Here is a 24,675-nt window from a genome sequence, read left to right as displayed (position 1 = left end):
AATCCCGTTGGCACAAAGTTTTGCTGGCCTTCGTCATTGTTAGTTCCCTCCATGCTGATAAATGTGGGAGCCTTTTTTTCCCTTATCTGAGGATGTTGTGACCAGAACAGAAGCATGAACACCTGCACTGTCTGCTGTCTGTTTCTCACTGTAAAACACACAAGTGTAGAGAAGGGGCTTTTAGGGGTGAGAGATAAAGATGGGAATCGAATGATGAAACATTGGAACAATCAATGGATTGATTCCGATGGTCGATGATTTTACCATCGGTGGTGATTTTGTAATGTTTAATAATGGTTTTGTTTCAATGCTGATTGGCTTGCACCGCCTACCTCTTTCGACTGCTTTCTCCTGCACAAACACAAAACACTCCTCCACTGCAGCTCTCCATTGTTCCCCAGCCCTTCTTCCACTGGCACACTGCCCACATTGTTCACAATCTTACTAAATAGCCAATGTGTAGTTTGCCAAGAGGACGACTCCTAATATTGCCAGGGCTTGGTCATTGGGAGGTATTCAGTCATTAATGCTTGTTCACCGCTCTAGCTCTTTATTCCGGAATTACAGGCAGGCAGCGTCCATGTGGTGCATGTTTACTTAAAAAGTCCTGTTCTTCCTCTAGGTCTGTGCTTTTACAGAAGTGGCACTTGCTGCTGATGTTTCAAACAATGATAGTTCAATGACGATTTTTAAATACCTTTGATGTGTTTCCGATAACACTGATGGTGCCATCACTCTCCTTATCTGGGTCTGAGGAATGTGAAAAGTAATATTTCATCCACCCAGATCTCTAAAAAAAAAAATTCTTATCTCTGTGATCCCTGATTCCCACTCACAGTGCTGCTCAACCTGTTTGTAATAGAGCAGATGACCCCGCTCACTAGACAGTCACAGGGTTGTTGTCTATAGAGGAGGATACTGTCCTTGAGCAACCTGAGTTGGCTGATCTCAGGGTACAGTCTCTACATTAACACGTTCTATGTAAGAATGTCCCAAGACCAATCTGACCCCAAATGGCAAAACCTTATCAAGCATATATACTAAAATACTTTTCTACAAGTGCGCAGTCCTTACATTTAAACATACGTTTCTACAACTGCGCACCATGTATTATGTTAAAATGCATTAAAACTTTGACCCAACTTTTAATTATATTAAAAATAGTATTTCTCTTGTTCTAGTCCCCAGCGCTGAGAATCAGATCCATTGGTGGTGCACGGTTCTTGGTCCACAGACCGCTGCAACTGGTATTAAAAATGACATGCTACATAATTCCATATGCAGTGCACATAAAGCATAGCACTCTAATATATGTTCCTTTGATGGCACTACAGCACGTATGTTTATGCAGCGGTGGCCATATTAGCTGCATGGCTTGGGTCCCTCGCCACTGGCACCTAGGGTAGAGATGTATGAAGGGGCGATGAGGGGCAAAATAGCAACTGCAATATGACAGGCAGGCTGAGGCAGCACGGCAGTGTCATGGGTAGGCCTGGCAGGCATTGCAACAGGAGCCAACACTGGGATCAAAGTGTTGGATTCCAGCACTGGAAGTGCATTGGAACACATCGGTGGCCGGCAAAGGGAAAATGTGTCCCAGTGCCGGTCAAGCAGCAGAGGCGGGTGGCACCAGTTTAAATTTGCTGCTGACCAGCAGCCAGTGAAGCCCGCCAGCAGCGTCTTATGTCAGTTTGGTGGCAGCAGTCAAGACAAGAAGACGTCGACTGAAGAAACAGTGGCAGGTGCCAGAGAGAAAATAGGTGGCCCTGCTGGCCAGGACGTGGCAGTGGCAGAAGCTGAAGACCAGAGAGTGCTGCAGGAGTTGGGAAGCAAAGAGTTAATTGAAGCTCCCCTCTACAGCCTCTCTCAACTTACTGGTATGCGGCTTCAGTCACCAGTAATTTACCACCTCCCCCCGGACCACCAGGTGCCAGGCATTAGACCAGTGGATGCAATCATATGGGGCATGTTAGGCAAGCAAAGGACCTTTGCCACATGTATAAGTGACTCTGGGCATTAGACCCCGTACACTCTGTAGTAACAGATAGTTAAGGGGGCCCCTACTGTGTAATACAATGTGCTATAAGGAGCAGTATTGTGTGGCATAATGTGCTAGTGTTCCCGTTAGGCTGTTTTAGCGGGGCGCAGTGCCCTGCCAGATTATAAAATGTGCCCTGCCCTTATGGCGGCGCCCCCCTAACACAGCCAGCTGGGTGCCATCCCTACTCGCAGACCACAGTGTTCCACGTTGGGGGCGGGGGAAGAGTTGTGGAGAAACAATCAGTCAGGTGAATAGATGCATTCCGCATGAATACGGCATCTGTTCACGCTGCAGAGAGAGCTTTGGGACTGCCCAGCATCTCTGTGGGTACTGGCTATGCCTTTTACAGTGGTGGAAGGGGGCATGTCTTAAGTACATGCCCTCTTTTTGAGTGACCTCTCCCCCTTTTTGGACGCACCCTGCCCCACTCCAGTCCTAGAGTGAACACTAATGTGTTATAAGGGGCTCTACTATGTGGCATAACTTGAATAAGTGACTCTACTGTGTGGCAAAATGTGTATAAGGAGCACTACTGTGTGGTATAATGTGAATAAGGGGCACTACTGTGTGGCAAAATGTGAACAAAGGGCTCTACTGTGTGGCGTAATGTGAATAAGGGACTCTGCTTTGTGGCGTAACATGTATAAGGGGCTCTACTGTGTGGCTTAACGTGCAAAATGTGAATAAGGGGCTCTACTGTGTGGCGTAATGTGTATATGGTGCTCTAGTGTGTGGCGTAACGTGTATAAGGGGCTCTTCTGTGGCGTAACGTTTATAAGGTGGTCTACTGTGTGGCGTAAGTTCTATAAGGGTCTCTACTGTATGGCGTAACGAGTAGAATGGGTACTACTGTGTGGCGTAACATGAATAAGGGATAAATATGAAACATTGGAAAGAGACATGTCAAGAGTACATAATTGTAGGAGGGCACAAATCTACAGTTTGCAGGGGGGGGGGGCGCTGAACACCCTAGCACTGACCCTGTCTGTTAATGAAGTGCTGGATGGGGATCAGTGTTCAGTCCAGTACCAGTCATTTGACATGACAAGATAATTAGGGGGCAGATTAAAGTGGCGATTAAGGAAAAGCTAGATATTGTGTCAGCCTGCTGGTTGCTTCCACTACACCCAAATAGTTTTAAACTCATGAGCCTAAAATTTGAAGTCCAGCATTTTGTAGATAGATGCCGCTCATGGGTTGCGCCTTTTCCTGTTCATATATCAAGGTATTCAACATCTTCTTGCATTGGTGCTTAGCATCTGGTACCAAGGAAAGTGCTATGGCTCACTACCTAGATGATTTTTTGCTGGCAGGCCCAGTGTATTCAGGACAGTGTGAATGTTTACTAGGGGAATTTAGCATTCCCATAGTGCAGAATAAGACTGAAGAACTAAAGTCAGTAATCGATCTATGGGGCATATTCAATTGGGGGCAAAATAATATGAAAAAACAACGGTGTATAATTGGGACGATTTGTCTGCAAAATCACAGTCCTGCTTTAAGTTCTATACAATTTAAATGAAAATACCTGTTAAATTGCTTACTGGAAATGCATATGCAAGCCCACAAGGATTATGAGGTCATCAGGAAAAGCCTTAGGATTTATGGGAAATTATTGAGAATGTACACACACTGCACAATATCAGGAAATTGAAGCAGAGATTTTCGGTCTTGACCAACAGATCGGATAATCAAAGAAATACGTTTGTGGATGCTAAAACGATCGTTCATACACACTATACAATAAATGCGTCCGATCATCTCCTTATTGGCAATTCAGCCCAATAATTGTATAGTGTGTAGGTAGCTTAAGGCATAAACGCAAAACGCTACCAAATCGCATACGGATGAAGCATACGAATTATAAGCACACATTTGTGTCTCAAAATACGCTTACAGCAAAATTACTTTAAATGTTACACATCAAGCTTACAGATTGTTGGGATTTTAATGAGTTAAAAACTAGTCATGAGTCAGAAACATGTCATTGGTGGACACCTTCCTTGCAGAGAGTGGCTGATACAGGTGTATTAGAATTAGATAAATAGCACGGCAGGTAAATAGTTTTTAGTGGAAGAGGAGAAAAGTTTGTGTTTGTGAGGAGAAAGCTACTGGCTGCAGTTTTATGTGACAGTAGTGTAAAGTTTATACTAATAAATTATAAACTGTCATATCAAATTGAGTGTTATACATCCAAGTGCACCATGGGAATCAGTGTGCTAAATAGAAGTGGCTGAACAGCAATACCCAGCATGCAATGTGATCAGCTAATCAGTCTCCTTGGGAAGTAAAACACTTTCATGTATCAATCTGCCTTCCACCAGCAGTGGGGTAACAGACTGTAAGCTTGAGGAAACAGGGTATGTGTTTGAAATGTATGACATTATTTATTTTACTGTGTTATTTCTAATCAGGGCACCCATTTAGGCAACTAAACACTGATTTGCAGTAAATCTTCTTTGTGAGGCACAGAAGTAGGTCTCTATCCAAACATATTTATCTATTTACCATACTCATCAGCATTTACTTACCAATTTAGGACTGTTTGAAATAAGGAAGACAAATGAAGATACGGCTTGTGGCTGATTTGTTTGAGCGTAAAAGAATGAAACGTGTTCTGATTTTTAGTATTTTCACATTGTATTTAGACTCCACTTCCCTTATTATTACTTTGTATGTACATTTGTTAGTTGGCATTTATCTGATTTGGACATTCCAATAATTTGGTATAAACATAACTGTGTAACCTAATAGTAATTCTATGATGATCACATCTGTTGAGAGTAGTATACTTGGCTCAGAATGGTATTTTCTAGCAATGGCTATTTCACATTAGTATTGGCCAAGAAAAGAGAATTTTTGTTTAGTTTTAATGTAGTAAGTACCAAAATACTATGTACCAAGACCGTATTGGTCAGGACGTGCTGCTTGATTCTACTAATGTAAGGATATTTATTTAGGCCTGAGCAACTCTGTTACAAAGGCCAGATAGTGTCCCGATTATGGAAACATGCCTAATTATTTGCAAGTCTGACAATTTGCAATCACTAATCCATGTTTGTATTTCTCTGAGACTATATTGAAAACATGACTACAAAGTTAAGTATTTTATGTATTTAACCCCTTTGCTGCTGACCGTTTTCTCTCTGTGCAAAGCCCAGGTTTTTTTTTTTTTTTTATTTTAAATTTTTCACTTTTTTTTTTTATCCTGTGGAAATGTTTTATTTGCTTGTGGGCTGGCTTAGTCGGTAATCACTAGGTAATGGCTACCAAGTGTTTGAAAGCACTCCTGTACAGGAATTTAGGGCACACTCCCCTTCTAAAGCTGCATACACACACAACGGTTAATGAACGATTTTAGTAAACTATTTTCTACCTTGAAAAAATGAACTACCGTATATACTCAAGTATAAGCAGAGGTACCTACTTTTACCACAAAAAACTGGGAAAACTTATTGACTCGAGTATAAGCCTAGGGTGGGAAATGGCAGCAGCAGCTGGTTGTGCCCCCAGTAGTAATTCCCACTGGTTGTGCCCCCAGTAGTAGTCCCTCCTGGTAGTGCCCCCAGTGGTAATCTCCCCCCCTTTTAGTGGCCCCAGTAGTAATCCCCCCCCCCCCCCTGGTAGTGCCCCCTGTAGTAATCCCCCCCTGGTAGTTCCCCCAGTGGTAATCCCCCCTTTTAGTGCCCCCTGTAGTAATCGCCCCCTGATAGTGCCCCCAGTAGTCGTCCCGTCCCCCCCCCCGGTAGAGAGAGACGTAATAAGAATTAAAAAAAAAATCACTTACCTGAAGCTCCCGCTCCTGGTCCCGCCGCTAACAGCTCCTCTGGCCGCTTTGCATGGGAGAGACGTCATTACTCATGAAGTCTCTCCCATTACCCACTGCCGGAGCCGGAAGATGGCTCCTGCAGTGGAAACAGCAGCAGCCGATGAGAGTCTGACAGACTCTCAGCGACTGCTGATTACAGCAAACACACAGCTGCCGGCTCCGGCGGCTGTGTGTTTGTGCTGTGTAGCGCTGACCGAACTCCGTCCGGTCAGCGCTACACTTCACTCAAGTATAAGCCGAGGGGGTACTTTTTCAGCACAAAAAATGTGCTGAAAAACTTGGCTTATACTCGAGTATATACGGTAAAATACTTTACTAAAGTTGTTCATTTACTATGTTCATTTAAATGTAATGAACGATTTTTATGAGCTACAAATGATTTTTGCATATTAACTTAATGAAAATCGTTGAGTTGACAAGTCTGACTGAACTACAAGCATGAACAATAATCGTTCATTCTTTTGACTCAGAAAGTGAACGATTTTTTCAAACGATAATCGTTCAAATAATCGTTGTGTGTATGCACCTTTATAAATACATAATAATCTCATGTTGCATTGTGCCACTATAACTCTTCCTGCTTCACCTCTTTACCGAGACGAAACAGGAAGCACTACTGATAAGTTGTATCAACATCTCATCTGCCGGAGTAAAAACTCCCTCCTCTGGCGATCCCCTGCCTAGTGTTGATGCGCTGTGTCTCCCGTCCCGGCTGGCTCCACTGGGCATGCAGCAGCTGTTGGAATGGCCAGTGCCACTGACCGTTCATACAGGGGCATATCTATAATGGGTGTAGGGTGTGCGGGGAACACGGGCCCCTGGGTCCAGGGGGGCCGCACACCCTGCACCCATACTATTACTTACCTCTCCGGAGTCCGACGTCGGTGCAGGGGTCCAGCGCTGTAAAACAACTGGAAAATGGCCGTGGCGGCGATTTTTTCCCGTCATTTGCGCATGGACAGTACAGGGAAAATGGCCGCGACGGCCATTTTCCCGGTGACCTGTGCATACATTATAGACTCTGGGCACACTCTAGTGCCCAGAGTCATTAACTCCGGCGCTGGCCGGGTGGAGAGGAGGGGGCCTGTGTCGGAGACTGCACACTGGCCCCCTCCTCTCTAGAAACGCCCCTGCATTCATACATGCGCTGATGCCACTCCCACCCACCACCATATTGCCCATTCATACATCTGTGTGTAGTCATTATGTTGACTTTCAAAATGTTGATATTGTGAGTGTGAACAGTCCATTTTAAGGGCATATTCAATTAGAGGCGAAAAGGTTTCGGTGATGTCATTTCGCCATGCAAAAACTTATCCCTGTATTCAATTCCAAAGACTTTTCGTGTTGGCCGGAAGTCAGTGCATTCGAATAGGCGAAAAAAAGATTTGCCTATTAAAGCAGTCGGAAAAAAGTGGAGAATTGTGGTTTTGGGTTTCAAAGGTGGGGAAACCACTCTGCTCACTTGGGACAGGTCCCCAAGGGATAATTGCGTAAAAAAAATCCCCCCAAAAATTGAAGGCACACCCCAAAAAATGACTTTGAAAATGGGGGCGAAAAAGTACAAAGTTGGGGTACAAACTTAAAAAGTAGCGAAATAGACTTTTGGGGGGGACTGCAAGTATGGGTGAGGGTTTTTTTTTTTTTAATTTCAGGTGCTTGCTGAAGGTGGTGCATTTTTTACGTTTTTAAAACTTAATTTTTGCGAATTTAAACCATGCTTGCACCACTTTCATGTACCCCAAATTTTCTGGGACTAGTTATTTTCAAGGAAAAAAAATGCTAATGTTAATGCTGGCCATACACCTGCACGACCAGCATTTACACACGATCCACCATCCGACTCCCCGGAGCTCCATGGCAGTCTCGGCAGCATGTTTGTTGTTTTTCTTAGCACAGGATCTGTCATATGATCGATCCTGTGCCCATTAGGATACAGTCATTGAAATGGCTTGAATTGCTGCACGATGGATCGTATGAACAAAATAAGCGGCACGTTCTGCACACGATACGATGGACAAGATGTGCTGCACATCTGGTCATAAGATCTGATTATAGGAGCTGCGGGAGCACGCATCGGATCGTACCTTACTAAAATAATACACGATTTTCACAAGATCCATCTTATGACTCATTGAAAATCGGGCTATCGGCCCGAAATCATGCAGTCGTACGGCCAGCTTAAATGCTGTTCTTCACCACTTGTGCAAATACGCACATTCACAACTAATGTGAGCATTTACGTACCCAAAATAACTTCAGTAGGGCTATTCGGGGACTTCTACATTGATCTCCAATGTTAGGCCATCTTTGTTCCCCAAATCTGACAGCACTTTTCGCCTGTTTGCATTTCGCCGGGTCCCATTTTCGCATCCTTTGAAATTGAATAGGGCGAAAAGCGGGGCCGCACACGAAAAGTTTTCACCTCCAAAACATGCGAAGTCGGCGAAAAGTACGGCAGGCGAAAACTTTCTGACTTTTCACCTCTAATTGAGTGTGCCCCTTAATGTTAAAACACTTTCAAAATTCTGTCAATGTCGACATTTGGTATGTCAACATAATGTCCATGTCGATATTTTGAATGTCATTATTTTGTACCACATCCCTTTTATTATACTGTCTGCCTACTTGATTTTGTGTTCTGTACCTTTTTTTGTGTTGGTTTGGATTTGATAAATAACTCCTTGTATTTGGCAAACTTATGTGACACTTATCCCTAGTGCCCTTAAGAGGCATACATTTAACTTACTCCATGTACCGCTGATTTATGTATAACTACTTACCAGGAAATTTGTTGAATTTAAATGTATGACTGTTTTATCACTTTCTAATTACATATCTACTATAACTGAAAGATGCGCTACATGTAGACACATAGTGAAGGCGTGATCTCCAAGTGCCGGCAGAGTTAAGACCCGGCAATATCCCTGTAGTGGAAATGGGGTTCAAACTATGTGACACGGCTTGAAACCTGTGTTCAGTGTCCTGGCTGTACTCGGGATTTTGGTGGAAAAGTGGTATAAGCTGTCTCTTAGGGTTAAATATACTACAATTAGAGTTTTAGAAGTGAAGATGTTGCCCATAGCAACCAATGGGCAACCAATCAGATTCTAGCTATTATCTTCTAGAAGGTGCTAGTTAAATGTTAAGTAAAACCCACACTTTAGTAAATTTACCCCAGAGTCTGAATATTACGCCTTCCCTATGTGTCTACATGTAATGCTGCTGTAGTATGCGCCTAACATTGTGTTATCAGGTATCTTGTTTGTTTTCTTATAAATGTAGAAGGTTTACAACTCTGGCTCTGGTATCCCAGGTACTGTGATATTAAAATACAATGCCTGTATCAGCTATTAAAGAATTAAATATGTGAACAGGTCAGTGCTTCTCACTCTGTTCTCCCAAAATAGTCTGTGAAGCTGTGAGCAATCGTATGGCTAAGAACCTGCACAAGCAGGAGGTGAACAGTGTGTAGAGTCAGAGCAACAGTTGTTCCCGCAAACATTTCTTGCCATCTTTTATGTATAAATAAAAGTGTAGCATCAGCTCCAACGTGCAAATAGTGATTAATAATGCTACCTTACAGTTGGGACACTCCAATTAGTCTCCAGAAACCATAGTCATGGCAATAGTAATAAAAAAAATAAAAAAAAATACACCAACAAGCTGCTTGTTAAAGGTCTTGCATTGAAACCTAGTAAAATTCAACAGGAATATGAGGTCAATATATAAACTCAGTGCATGGGTCTGTAAATCCTGGCTGTAGGAGGATGAAGGGGTCTGTTATGCTGCATACACATGGTCAGATTTCTTATCAGATATGAACGATAACGATTGTAAAAATCGTCCATATCTTTGACATGTAAGGCATGCATCGACCAACGATGTGCGGGCCCGCATGTCTGATAACGATTTGCAGTCAGATTTGGACAATTTCATTCATTTAAATGCTGTCAGAAATCGTTAATCGTTCATGAAATTGTGTGTATGCATTATTACACAGAACCAACTCTTTGCTGTCTGTATAGAAAACAATCTTAACAGCTAAACTGTGGCAGGGTTTGCTGGCATGTGTAGTTCAATAGCAGTTGGAGTATACGGGTTTCCTACCCCTTATCACGGCATTAGGAGGACTGGGATTCGGGTCCGTGCCCTAGGGCTAGCTGTGATGGCTGGAAGGTTAGTGAAGCTAGATGGCCATACAGGATAGAATCAGATACTATGATATCACGACTGATAGGAGATGAAAGTAGCAGCGTATTTCTGCGAGGATATAGGTGGCTAGAGTCTGCAGGTATACAAGATGGAGGATACTCGGAACAGGATACAATTTAAGAGTACAGTTTTGCACCAGGCAAGAATGCACGTAGTGCAGAACTAAATAGCGGAGTAGCATAATGCTGGTATAACTGTATGGCTCAGTAGGATATCCAAATTGCACAGGGCAGCAGTATTGCATAATTTAATTGGCAAGATTTCCCAGCAGGATATCAAGATTGTGCAGTGCATATAACAGGATTTTTCAGCAGGATAACAGGATTGCAGAGTGCAGGTTTAGCAGGGCTACCCAGCAGGATAACAGAATACACCACGAAGTACACAGGAACTTGGAGCCAATGTACTGATGCCAACGCATATAGAAGAAAGTTTTACTGCCAACCCATTGCCAACACCCGAGAGTTTAAATAGGGCGTCCTTACTGGTGATTGGCCCAAGCAGTCATGTGACTGGGACATGCCTTACCAGGTTTGTCTGGCTATCTGAGTGACGTAAATCCAAGATAACAACCATGGATCGGAGGTGAAGGAACTGCTGGGGTGTACACCAGGCCTGCAGCAAAGGAACGGAAGCCACACAGGTGAGCAAGGCAGGATTCTGGAGTGCAGCTGGAGACCGTGACAGACCTGATAATCGTGCCCCAGGAGGCGACTTGTAACACCCCTGTTGTACACATATCTTTATATGACAATTGGGCACATCAGGCAATGTGGCTGCCATGACAGAATCACTGTTTACCCATGTGCAGTGCTCTTCCTTGAGACACTGGGGATGATGTATCAAAGCTTGGAAAGAGATAAAGTGGGCAAAGACGAAATACCAACCAATCAGCTCCTAACTATAATTTGTTAAACTTAGCCCGTTAAATGACAGTTAATAGCTGAGCAGTTGGTAGTTACACTCTCCACTTTGTCTCTCTCCAAGGCTTGATAAATCTCCCCCATTATCTTGTATATTTGTCTATTAGAACTGGTAGCTATTATTTATAGGTTTTTTTTCTATGGTGACATTATGGGCCAGATTCAATTAGCCTCGATATGTTACTACGTGATGAAAATTGCTGTTGCCTCGAGCTTTGATGCCTTGAGCTAATCAATTAGAAGCCCTTTTCCTCGCACAGTAAATCTGCTGCTAATGTGCATTAGTCCATTGATTCTAGTATAAGTACCTGAAGCTGTGACTTATCACGTTCACGACGACCGCGATAAATATAGAAAGCCCAACTTAACGCAGATTTTTGTTCGAGCCTCAGGAGGAGGTGAACAGAAATCTGCATTAAGTGCAGTCTACGGGCTGCCGCACCTTATGCTACCTTCGAGGAGAATTTAATTTTGCCCCTTGATTGTCTACATTTTGGTTGATGATCTGTTCTATACTGGAGCTGCAATTACATTTCATGCGGTTACATTCCCGTTGCTATCCATAATCGGGACTGGATTGCTTTGGGAGTTGAGCAATAGAGATTTTCTTGTTCGTTCCCTACTCTGTTTCTTGGTAGTTAACCACTTTTTGGTATCCATGTGAGTCCTACAGATATGCAGGATGCCTAGCAGATGGAAGGGGAGCAGGGGTGCTGTGAATACCAGGGAACCTGCTGAGAGCAGTCCAGGCCCTTAATCCTTCTTTGACACACCTACGGTACCTCTGTTACTCTGACTGCAGGAAACCCACATGTCAAGAGGATAGTGCAATAATTATCTCAGGAACAGATGATGGTCAGGTGTTCATTTAATTGTTTACATTGCCTTTAATTAGATATATTTAACTAGATTTTAGTATGTTCTATTTGAAGATGTTATAATTATCACTCAAGTTGTGTGTGTTTTGGTTTTTGTTTTTTTTAGGCATGATGATCTACCAAACTTTTCTTCCATAATTTATGGTCTTAAAGTGGCAGGAAGAGCTGTAATTAAGAAGAACAACATTCGTATTGACCAGGTGTGTATGTCTTTCTCTGCATCAGTTAAGAATATTTTGACCAATGATATTTTGATTCTGGTCATCTAATGGTTTCGATTCAATTCAAATTGAATAGCGCTGGGAAGGAGCTACCGGAGTTATTCAATTCAGCACACTGTTATGTTGGAGAATGCCCGTTCTTGTGCCTTAAACATGGTGTTTAGTCGTGAGAACCAGAATTCTCTGACTAAACTGCCTGGCGCGATGCTGTTTCTGCGGCGCTAAGGGCAGAAAACCGCATCGCGCCTGAAGTTTTGTCGGATTTCTGCTTGCACCACAGGAGGGATGCGAGAAGAAATCTTTAGTCGGGGTTAACAACGCGCTGAATTGAATAGCTACGGGAGATCCTTCCCGGCGCTATTCTATTCTCGTTGAATTGAATAGAGCCCAATGTCTTAATCTATAGCGATCAATGAAACTTGGAAGTTATAGAAAATGTACTTACCAAAATAAGATAAACAGGTTGATATTAAAATGGTAAATAGAGTAAAATGTGTTTTCTTCTAGTTCCATGTTTACATTTTTAGCTTGGTGTTAAAATTTCACATGTATTTCTACCTGTGTTTGACTTGAACAAGAGATCATCCCGTTTTGTCACTGATTTGTTTTATTTTTTATTTTAAAATAAACACATACTTGAATGCAGATATGAGCAAACATGGAACATAATCAAAACCAGTTTATGTGCCTTTAAACCTGTATTAAAACAAAAGTGTGTATGTAGTTTTGATGTAGTTAATATGTAATTTCAGAGTAGCATGTACTATATGACTAACATAGTCTACGTCACCAATAAGTCTATTGTTATATTTACTTCTACGGTGATGATTACTTGTGAAGAGATTGTAAATGTGCTATGAAGTATAGGGTAAGCTCCTTTGTAGAATGTTGTGTAAATGTAATTGGTGACACCATCAAAGCCTGGGTCATAGAGTAATTTAATGATGGATCCAATATCTCATTCAGGACTCCATGGTAGCTCTTGGTTTAAGTAATTTCTAGGTTAGGTAGAGAAAGATGCATAAAAAGCAGTCCCCTGGATGTTACAGTATATGATGTATCTCTTCCTCTTCCCCCATGTCTTTTCCTGTTTCTAGCTAGGAAGGTTAATTAGAAGGGTTCTTTCCCTTTTTTTTTTTTCAATGCCTTCTCATTGGTCTTGGCGATGCACCATTCCAGTGCTACAGACCAGCTGACCCGAATACACAAGTCTGCTAACTCAAGAGCAGAACTGGTTGCGAAAAGGGCTCCTGAAGCAAAAGACCAGCGCTCTTTGAATGCTATTTACTGATAATTATATGAGCTTGTTAAAACTAATTGCCCCATCTTTTCTTTTAAATGGGGTTGAAATATATCTTTGATCCAGCTGCTTTGAGTGCATTCTTAAATTCCAACCAGTAGGCTTCCAGAAATATATTAAGGTTAGGTGGAAATATTGTTAGAAACAACTCCTAAGCTATTAGATGTAATAATGTGTGTGTTGTGACTACAAATAATAACTTTTTTCAACAGGGAGTAATCAGTCATTGAAGGTTTCACACAATCCCTTTGAGCTGAGTTAACCTTCTTTAGTTTAGTATTTATCCATATATATCATACCAGTTTTTAGGAGAAACATAGGAAGTGCGTACTGCTCCCAAGGGAGTTCTAAAAGGATAAAATAGAAGGGTGGGCAAAACCACACAGGTAACATTAGTCAACTGATATGCTCAGCTCGGTCCCTCAACTGTTCCCCATCAGAGTGGGTTGTGTGTGTGTGTGTATATATATATATATATATATATATATATATATATATATATATATATATATGTTGTCATATTTTATCAGACTTACAGGGTAAACTTAAAAACATTTTGTGGTATCAAGCATTAAAATAACAGCACAGACTGGCTAGGACGTAAAATAGGGGCAGGTCTCCTTGCTAAAGCTATGGAGAGGCTACATTGTCAAGTCGCTGGTGGGAATCAATTTAGTAGTTGGTGATCCTGTACACAACGTAAGGGCAAGGAAACAGTCTGAATTGCTGAAGGGTTAGATGTGACGAGGATAGTGCAAGGGGGAGAACAAGAGGGAAGAGATCCCTGCCGTGAAGTTACATACAGTTAGAGGCTAAAAGCAAGTTTCAGTCATTCAGAGGGAGACAATTGTGTATTTTATAGTATGTGTATTGCTTTGAAAACCTACAAGCAGCTAAATCTTAACTTGAAAGGTCACTAGCTTTGCGTTTAGTGCTATGCTAAGGGGGAGAGTTATCAAATCTTGGAGAGAGATACAGAGGGGATTTATCTGAGCTTGGAGAGAGAAAGTACCAACCAATCAGCTCTGAACTGTCGTAGGACTATGTCGTTATCGTTCAATCACTCATTTTAATCGCCTAGTATACGCACTGTAGACTGTGCTTACATAAAGCGGGTTAGAATCAGAGGCACTGCACACGAGCATAAACAACATCCAGACAGATGGCAGTATGCTTTTGAAAAAAGGTAAGTTTCAAGAAAGCTTTGCTGCCATAGCTAGCTGCGACCGTGCAGGAAAAAAGGAGTTGGCTCAAAAGTAACTAAAATATTTGTATTCTGTTAAAAAAAACTGATATGCATATTGGTGACTTTTTTTATATTTTTTTATTTTGTGCATTGCACTGAAGTAAAAATCTTGAAGGATCAATAATTTAAAATTTCTCACAGTAATTGAGCATACTTTACAGTAGATAAGAAAATTCTCTATCAATATAATCAATACATTTTGCAATTACTGGACGGGGAACTGTATTTGAATTATCTCGGACAGGTCTTAATCTGTGGGCACTCTCAATATTTACTGTAACAAAGGTAGTGGCAGGTGCGTAGCGGGTGTGAGCAAGGAGCTTGGTCCACACGTTGATTCCAAACTAGGGATGTGCAGGCTCGGATAGGTTCGAGTTTGCACGCCGAGTTCGGCGTGCAAACTGGAACCTATCCGAGCCTGCACATCCCTATTCCAAACCAGAGTAGGTTTTATTGAAGATCCAGGTGATAGAAGATAAACAGCAGTCAATATGATAAGGTATCAGTCTCTTATGGGCTAAGTACTGTACAGCACTGTGCACATGCAAACCCTTTTATAGAGCCAAGTAAACAAGTCTTGCACCTGCAGTCTAATTGGCCTGACCTTTAAGTCTGGTGACTCAGATATGTGATGTTATTGTGGCTGATGAGTTATGCACCATAACACAGGCATGTGATGTTATTGTGTTGATGAGTCATGCACAGTAACACACAGTTAATGAGACAGCACGTAGTGTTAACTACATGTCAACAGTCAGTACCTGTAATGGAGCATACACACGGTCAGATTTGTAAGATTTAAGTTTTGACCAACGATTTGAACTATGAACGATTTTTGACTGCATTAAAATGAATGGAATCGTCCAAATCTCACTGCAAACACATCAGATGTCAAATATCGTTATCTGACCATCGGGAACGCGCATCGTTCATCGTTCAGACATGTCAGATTTTTCTTCAGATATGAACAATTGAACGATTTTTTTAAATCGTTATCGTTCAGATCTGAAGAAAAATCTGACTGTGTGTTTGCGCAATAAGACTTTCCTATGACAGATCTAAATTTATAATAGGTCAGAACTTTTTATGCTTTGGGGTATTCCTATGAATCTCCAATTGTACTGCTGCTTATCATGGTTTTCAAAATCATCTGATTTTTCTCAGATCTTGTATACTGTTTGTTTGTTTAATTGTATTGCAATACCAAAATTGGATCCCTCCTAGTCACTTTACTGTAATTATACATTATTATTATTACAAAGGTAAACAGTTTTAACAATTTGTAAAATAACGGCTTGTTTTGTAGAGAAGCTGTGGAAGTTTATTACAGCAACTTACAGAAGTTTGTGTGTACCTTAAAGCACACGGCAGATATCAACACGGTAGTCAAATTCTTGCCAAACATGCGTTAACATGTCTACTCCAGTAGATCATCAAGATTAATAGGAAAGGAAGGGATGAAGACCTTGTCCCTGACAAAACACCATGGTTGGTATATCAGGACTACTTGGTGGCCAGCATAGGAGAGACGTTGCGGTCTGTTGTGCAGCCAATCCAGTGCTGTGGAAGTGTTTAGTCGAGGTAATTTCTAACATTTTAGTGGCAGTGTGGCGGTGCTCCATCTTGTTGAAAAATGAAGTTGTCCCGGTCTTCATGCAGTTTAGGCATCAAACAATTAATAATCCTATCAAGATAAGAATCTCTTGTTACATTGTTTTCTTGGAAAAAGAAGGGTCTATACACCTTTTTCTTACAGGACATAGCACAGAGGACCTTAGGCCCTCATTCAGAGCCGCTCGTTAGCGGCAGTACGCTCGTTCCGAGCGATGTTTGCACATCTGCGCATGCGTACGGTTTTTAGTACGCATGCGCGAACCAGTCAGTGCGGCCGAAAATCGTTCGTACGCAATATAGCGAGTGCCTGCTATTTTGAGTGACAGAATGAGGCGTATGTGGGTGGTAACAGGGGAAGGTGCTTGAAAATGGGGAGTGGAGATCCGAACGCAGGCGTGCTTAAAGGTCAAAACGGGCGTTTTATGGGTGTGCATATTTAAAACAGCAGCGTCATTGACCACGTGACTGGGTTATTTTATAGCCAGAACTGCTCGCAAATTTGTGGTAGCAAACACCAACCACAAGAATAGCGAGCAGTTCATACGCTGGTCGATGTACTCGATTAATCTAATAAATAGCGGACATGACGTAGGATGCGAGCGGCCAGGGGGCGTTTTTAACAAATAAACGAGCGTATGTTTTGCTCGCTCGTTCAGACTTAGAGGTGTGAACAGACTGCAATGTGCGTACGGATCATTTGAATAGCCACCCCTTGTTTTTAAACGAGCGACCACAAATAGCGAACGGCTCTGAATCAGGCCCTTAATCTTATGGGGAATCCCGCACATGCTCCACTGTTGATTTTGGATGTTCAGTCCCCCATATGAGAACATTCTGTTTTATAACTTTCCCACTGCTGTGGAAGGTTGACTCGTCGCTGAAAATTAGATGCTTAATAAAACCCTCTTCTTTCCAACGCTCCTGCAGTCCTGTACAGAAATCACAATGTGTGATTTTGCCTTGGTCACTGAGACTCTGCAATAACTGCAATTTTTAGGGAGCCATTTGCAGCTGCTTCCAAAAAGTTGATTGTGGAGTTTTTAACGCCAGAACATGAACACGCTCCACTTGTTCATTAGATTCACTTGGTCGCCCAGGGCTTTTTTATTTACACAAACATCCAGTTGTTTCAAATTTATTATGGCAATTGTACAGGGATTGTCTAGACGATAATGATTTCCCAAATGACATTTTAAAATGTTGCACAACTGTAACAGAATCCGTTTTACTTAATTTGAGCACAAAACTCCTTCTCCACAGCATTTGCTGCCATCTTGCCTGACTGGTCAAGTGACGCACTTCTGGTTGCTTTTGTCAACTTGGCCTTCCTTAGTTAAAGCTTCCACATTTTTGCTGTGAACCTGTGTATGGTGCATGTTATCTTAAATAGTTAAAACTGTTTTCCTTTTGTAATAACCCTGTAACCCTGTACTATTCTTGTAGAGTTGTGTTTTTTTTTTTTTTTTTTTATAACATCAATTATTTTTATTGAATTTTCAAAACAAATATGGGGTACAAAAGTAAAAAGGGGAAGGCAAAACAGGGGGCTACATATGAGAATCCAAAATATTGTATACATAGGTTAACCCTGTCTGATTTTCTCTATCACAATACCAAATATAAACACTATAACAGAAAAAACAGAGAAATCACATTAAATCAAGAAGAGGTGGCCTCATTTAGACTAAACTGAAGTGGAGCAGATAGTAAAGGCTTATGAAGGAATTGCGCACCCTCCCCATCTGTAAAAAACTCAAAACCGAGCACTTTATTAATTAAAGAGAATACCTCCTCTCAAAATTTTTTTAATTACGGAACATATGGTAAATATAACCAACCTCCCCACAATTCTGCCAACAAAACTGTGACGGCCAAATAGTGTGTAGACGATCAGGGGTAAGATATAATCTACTGTATATAATTTCTGAATGATTCAGGTATTTAGACATATGATAGGACGTAGTATACTACAATTCCTACTGAGCATCAGAGATAGTCGACTTCCCATTGAGTCTGAGAAGGGGGCTTCACACACTGCTGCAATTGTAGTCTAAGGTTATACCAGTATGTAATGTCACCTCAACCTCTACTAGATGTTAAACGGGAAATCAAGTCCCTTGGTAGTATGCCCACTGTCCCCGAAAATGTTTTAATACTCGTAAACTAGTGACTAACCTGATAATATTGGTATAAGATGGTGGGTTGGAGAGAGTAGCGACTTTGCAAACTGGAAAATGGCAGTAAAGTGCCCCCTTCAAGAAGGTCACCTAGGGTTGTAACACCACAAGAGACCCAAACAGATACCCATAGATTAGGGATTCATTTAGAAAGGGTCACAAAGGAAAGGCGGGCAATAAGGGGGATACCCAGGTCAAGTTGAGAGAGCAATCTATCCCGCACTTGCAAATAGGCTTTTGTAGATGAAAGGATTAGAGAGCTTGCAGGCAGAAGATGTGGGTTGGAAGGGACCAAAAAATGCACAATATGAACGATATCGGTCATATTGTTTATGGTTCATATATTGAGCATTTTAATCGTCCCATGTGTACGCACTATTACAGATACAGGTGTGGCTTCTATCATAAGTATCAATTATGCCTAATGGCAAACATATTACAGCCCACTCTACTTTATAGAGGTTATAATTTGAAGAAGGCCACATGGTTTTCTTAATATAAGAATTGTCACTGTGTATGCGCCGTTATGCCTTTTTTTTAGCCACTATATTTTTTTGGGGATTAAAATTATAAGTAACTGAGCTATTTAATTATGCCAGGTTTTTCCCCCAATATTTTTTTAAAGCTTGAAGAGTGCTCTTTGTTTGCACTGTAAGTGCAGTCACAGTTGAGCTTTACTACGTGGGGAGACTGGGAGATAAATACTTTGCTCTCCTGAAACATGTCCTGGGAGAGCTGGCCAAGTCAAGCTGGCCATTAGCCCAGTCTGCCACTGCAATGTTCGAGTAGTGTTCTAGTGGAGATTTACTTCACTGGTTGCAGTTCTTCTACATATTTTACCTACCAGAAGTTCTAATTTTATTTTTATTTAAAATGTGAATTTGTTTTGCCTTCAAAACAAATCTATGAACATGGCTGACTGTCCCCCTGGTTTATGAGGAATGAGCCTCAGTAGTGGGGAGATCTGGTTTCATGCAGTTATACCAGATGCCTACTCATTTTGTCACAGCACAGTTGGAGGTATGTTCTCGAATATTAAATTATACTTTGGGACCGGTGCATGTAAGCTGAACTGAACCCTTGAGACCTAATATAAGGTAACCCCATTCAGAATCCGCTAAACCTATTTTTATCTATATAATAAGTGAGAAAAGTGGAGTTATGGTAGACTTCCCTTGGTTAACTCTTTCTTCGATGTCCATAGGGTCCACAGGGAGACAATGGGGTGTAGGTGGTGGAAAGGACCGGACACCAACAGCAAAGCTTTTCAATCCCAGGATGCTTCGGTCCTTCCCCCTATACCCCACCCTCAGCCTGAGGCAATTCAGTTTTGTCAACAAGCCCAAGGCAGGAGTAAAATAGTAGAGAAGGAAGACTGGTACACGGAAGAATTACATTCTCACACACTAGAGAAGGAAACCAGTGACCAAGAGAAGAAACCCATAGAAGCCAGGTGTTAGGGCCGGTGCCCTGTGAACCCTATGGACTTCGAAGAGCTGTAGAAAGCCCAAAGGGCAGCGCCTGAAATTGGAAATGTTGCTGTAGGACAGCAAACCAGAGGTGTCTCTGTTGAGAAGACGCTGAAGGTAAGCGTTCTGAATGTCCAGAGACACCATAAACTCTCCAGATTCCATAGCTCTGACAATGAAGCATAGAAACCTGGGTACCCTGATAAACTTGTTCAGAGACTTAAGGTCGAGGATAGTCCGATGACACCCATTGGGCTTCTGAACTAAGAGCAGGGTGGAATAAAAACCTGTCTCACGCTTTGAGGCCGGGACTGGAATTATTACCCCTAAATGCAGCAGGGACTGAATGTCCGTCTGGAGGAGCAGGGCTTTGCTCGAGTCCGACGGAGGGCCTGCTTAATGAACTGTTGTGGGGGGGCACGCATCTCAGGAATGAGTGGGAGTATTCGTGAGAGGCCACTTCTTGTACCCAGGTGTCTGTTATAGTCTGACGTGAGAACTGGGCAAACTGAAGAAGTCTGCCTCCCATCCTGAGATCCCCCAGGGTGAGACCTGTCCTGTCAGGCTGAAGGTTTGTCTTCAGATCCAGCAGCTGGACGTCTAGTAGCCCTAGGCCGGCTTGTTCTTGGGCTTGGAGGCCTTTGTGAATGCCGACTGCCGAGGAAAGGACTGACCTTTTGGCTTTTCCTTGGGGATGAAAAAGGATGACATCCTAGGCCTTGATGCAGAGGGCAGGAAAAGCAGTCTTAGAAGCTGCCAAGGTAGTAACAATTTTGTCTAACTCTGGGCCGAACAGGATCTCTCCAGTGTAGGGCAGTGATTCCAAGGCTTTCTTAGAATCCGTGATTTTACAGCCCTTATTAGCCTTCCATGAACGAAGCCAAATGATATGGCGGGCTACTACTGAAGTAGCAGATGCCTTGGAAGCTAGGAGGCCAGTATCCAGAGCTGCTTCTCCCAAATAGGGGGCTGCAGCCATGATGTGGGAGATGTAGGACAACTGTTCCTGAGAAGCATCAGGGAAATGTGTCCTCCAGAGCATCTGCCCAGCTCTCAATGGTATTTGCTACCCAGGCACTGGCCATTGCTGGACGAGTAAAAGCTCCTGTAAGAGAATACACAGACTTGAGACAAGCTCAGGGCCGGCCCATTATGCGAAGTACGCAGCCGCGTACGGCGCCAAGCTGTAAGGGCGCCGTCAGGGCTGGTGCAACCCACTCAGCACTGTAGGGAGGCGCCAGGCTGGATAGGCACTCTCCCCACAGCTACTGCTGAGACAATTGTTGCTGCTGCCAGCTGTATGACAGGCAGCTGCATACCGCAGGGAAGCTCTTCTTCACACAGTGCAACTGTGTCTTGACGACCGTTCTGTTCCCCCTGGCCGGGTCCCCGCTTCCTCTCCCCTCACCACTGTTTTGCACCGCCTGACCTGTCAAATTGAATGTTTGGCAGAGGCAGGGTCAGACAGAGCGGCCGCCTGATGCATGTGGCCCCGCCCCCAGTAGCGTGTCACCCTCATGAGAGAAGCAGCCTGCCGGTCAGCGGCCCGTCCGCAGAGGAGCACTGAGCTACGAGTTCCTGCCTCCTCCAGTCCCCTCAGACGCTGACTGCTCTGTATGAAAGCTGTCTGAGTGCTGGAAAACAGACATCCGACTAGGGCAGCAGAGCGTATTCTGAGCTGAAGGTGTGGACGGAGTGGTGCTTGTGGCTCCGCCCACAACACGCCCCCAGTATGGAAGCACTTTTTTTTTTGTCTGCTCAACAGCACTGCAGTGCTGATCTTCTGAACCCTGCTACAGTGAGATGAGTGGGGTGGGGATCTGAGTAAGGGGAGGTGATGTGTGTGAAGGGAGGGGAGCTCTGTTTAGGGGAGGAGCTGTGTGTGTGGGGTAGGGTATGTATAAGGAGGGGAGATCTGTGTGTGTGAAGTGGGGGATCTGAGTAAGGGGGCAGAAAGCTGTGTTGGGGCAAATTTTAGTGACTGAGGAAAGTGTGTGTGTGTGTGTGGCTGAGGGGTCTATTTACTAAGCAGTGTTAGAAGTGAAAAGTGATAAGGTGCCAGCCAACCAGCTCCCAACTGTCATTTTTCAAACACAGCCTGTGAGATGACAGTTAGGAGCTGATTGGCTGGCACCTTAGCACTTTTCACTCTTCATTTTTCACTACTCCTAACACTGCTTAGTAAATAGACCCCTGAGTGAGGAAAGGTGTGTCTGTCTGTCTGTCAAAACAACACTTTACTTTTCCAGGCTGCCGGCACATGGCCTCCCTCTTCTCTGTCTCTATGCCCTGCTGAATACATCAGAGCTAGGGGCACATGAACTGGGCTCCTGTGGAGCCGGGGCCCTTTGCAATCTCAGAGCCCGGTACATGTGTCCCCTTTGTCCCCCCCCCTGTCGCCGGGCCTAGCTGAGGGGTAAAACTGGGGGGAGGGGGTACAGAGTGAGGGGGGAGCATTGTGTGTTTGAGGGGAGGAGAGCTATGTGAGGGGGGAGCACTATGTGAGAATTATTATGCTGTATGTATTTAAATATACATTATTTATGGAGCCCTTTTGCTGTATTTTCATGGGGCCCTGTGGAGTCACAGGCAATAACAATGGGGGAGGAGGAGGCAGTCCCTTTCCATCATTACCCCAGGCAGGGGGTGATTGGCCGTTGAAGCCATCGGGAAGATTCCCTGTGGGCCGATATGCTCTTGGGGCCGTCACGTCTCTCGGCCGGTAACTCTTTTTTTTTTATCAGTTTGTCCAACCCCGCCCCCCCACAGACAGCCCATGCGCCACCTGACTAAGTGCAGGACTGTCTGTGGAAGAACAGGGAAACTATTTTTTGTATGTCGGGCATTAGATGCCAGTGTCAGTCAGGGCCACGCTGAGAGCCCGCCTTGTGCTGCTGCCTGGTGCTGTGTTGCGTGTGTAATGACATACATATGTCATGTGAGCGCTGTGCCCACCCTCTCCCTGACACCGACTGCTGTTACCCTCTCCCTGTCATCCACTTCTGTTACCCTCTCCCTGTCCACCATTGCTGTTTCCCTGTTACCAACTGCTGTCGCTCTCACCCTCTCCCTGTCGTCACCCTCTCTGTTACCAACTGCAGTCACTCTCCCCCAGCTCTCACCCTCATCCTGTCACCAATTGCTGCCATCCTCTACCTTTCCTCAATCATTGCTGTCCCCCTCACCCACTGCTGTCACCCTCTCCCTGTCACCCAGTGCTATCACCCTCTCCCTGTTATCACCTCTTTCCCCAAGACCCTCTCCCAGTCATCACCCTCTCCCTGTCACCCCCTGCTGTCACTCTCTCCCTGCTGTCACCCTCTCCCTGTTACCTATTACTGTCACCCTTTCCCTGTCGTCACCCAGTGCTGTTACCCTCTCCCCATCACCCAGTGCTGTCACCCTCTCCCTGTCACCCTTTCCCTGTCGTCACCCAGTGCTGTTACCCTCTCCCCATCACCCAGTGCTGTTACCCTCTCCCTGAATATGTATCTTTGGGTATAATTGTATCTTAGCACCCAGGGTGGTCCTGCTGTATAAGGACTTCATACATATTCATGTGGGGGCCTATGTGTGTGTTTAATTATTTTCATGTGGGGCCTGTTTTTTTTTTGTTTTTTTTGGGGGGAGCATAGAAACATAATTATTTTCACTTGGGGGCTAATGTGGTGTTTTTTTTTTTTTTTTCTTTTTTATGGGTAGCCTATGGGGGGTATTCAATTAGCCGCAGGGTTTCCTCCGTGACTAATTACCGTCAAAAATCCCTGCAGCGCGAGGAAAGGCGGTTGAATTAAATATCCTTTTTCTCGTGCTGGAAAATCGGGATTATTTCAACAGGGGGGCGCCGAAATCTATATCCGCTTACCAGAAAAATTAGGCTCGGGCCGGCCCTGGGCAAGCTTCAATCCTTCTATCAGTCGTGTCCTTAAGGGAGGAAGCCGTAGTGCAGGGTCTAAAGAAAACCTTTTTTGAAAAGAATTAAAAATGTTGGAAAATGTGTTAATGCATTTTAACAGGTAATATATTAATGCGCTGTGTGCAGTTGTAGAATTGTAGAAACACACTTTTTTTTTAAATATATGGATTGTTCTCTTATTTTTTAATAAGATATTGCCAGTTTAATGATTACATTTTTTTTTTTTTTTTAAGGTGGGTACACACCTGACAGATATATCTGCAGAAGATGGTCATTCATACACACTGAACGGCCATCATCTGCTTGTGCACCCAGGGGCGGGGCGGGGCGGGGGCATATCCCACCCCTCTTCTCGCGGCTGCAGCTATGTGTATACAGGCGGTCTGCCGATCACCCGTACACGCCTGCCGATGGACAGATATGTCTGCAGACATATCTGTCCATCGGCTGTGCAGCACAGCCAATGCTATATGTTGGTGGAGGTCGACGTTCACCAACATATCGCGGGTACACACTGGCTGACGTGCAGAAGAAACATTGGCCGATCAATTGATCGGCCAATATATCTGTCAGTGTGTACCCAGCATTAAGAAACCATGTGGTAAGTACTCTGGCCCTAACAGAAGGCTCTCAGGGGTATATCTACTAAAGTACAGACTTTTAGAAGTGGAGTTGGTGCCCAGAGCAACAGATTCTAGCTATTATTTTCTAGAAGGTGCTAGATAAATAAGTAGAATCTGGTTGCTATGGACAACAATTCCACTTCTGGAAACCAGCACTTTAGTAAATATACCTCTTAGTGTTAATTGACCACGCATGTTTAGCAGGGACTGGCTAGTATCGGAG

General features: G+C 43.5%; 1 protein-coding gene across 2 annotated transcripts in view; it reads left to right on the top strand.

Annotated features, from left to right (window-relative positions):
* Positions 1-24,675, top strand: part of MOV10 (Mov10 RNA helicase) — a 134,950-nt gene that overhangs the window by 5,159 nt on the left and 105,116 nt on the right. The window contains exons 1-2 of one of the 2 annotated variants that reach the window (XM_088475413.1): positions 4,185-4,401; positions 11,993-12,086. Coding sequence is in view for 1 of the 2 variants with exons in the window: in XM_088475412.1 (XP_088331538.1) it covers positions 11,993-12,086 (94 nt within the window). In the remaining variant the exon portion in view is untranslated. Of the gene's footprint in view, positions 1-4,184; positions 4,402-11,992; positions 12,087-24,675 lie in introns of those variants that run through there. The other variant, XM_088475412.1, reaches the window with a different exon arrangement.

This window comes from Taudactylus pleione, unplaced genomic scaffold, assembly GCF_031769625.1.
Source record: "Taudactylus pleione unplaced genomic scaffold, aTauple2 ptg000172l, whole genome shotgun sequence".
Taxonomy (NCBI): domain Eukaryota; kingdom Metazoa; phylum Chordata; class Amphibia; order Anura; family Myobatrachidae; genus Taudactylus; species Taudactylus pleione.
This window is presented reverse-complemented; position numbering and strand designations above follow the sequence as displayed.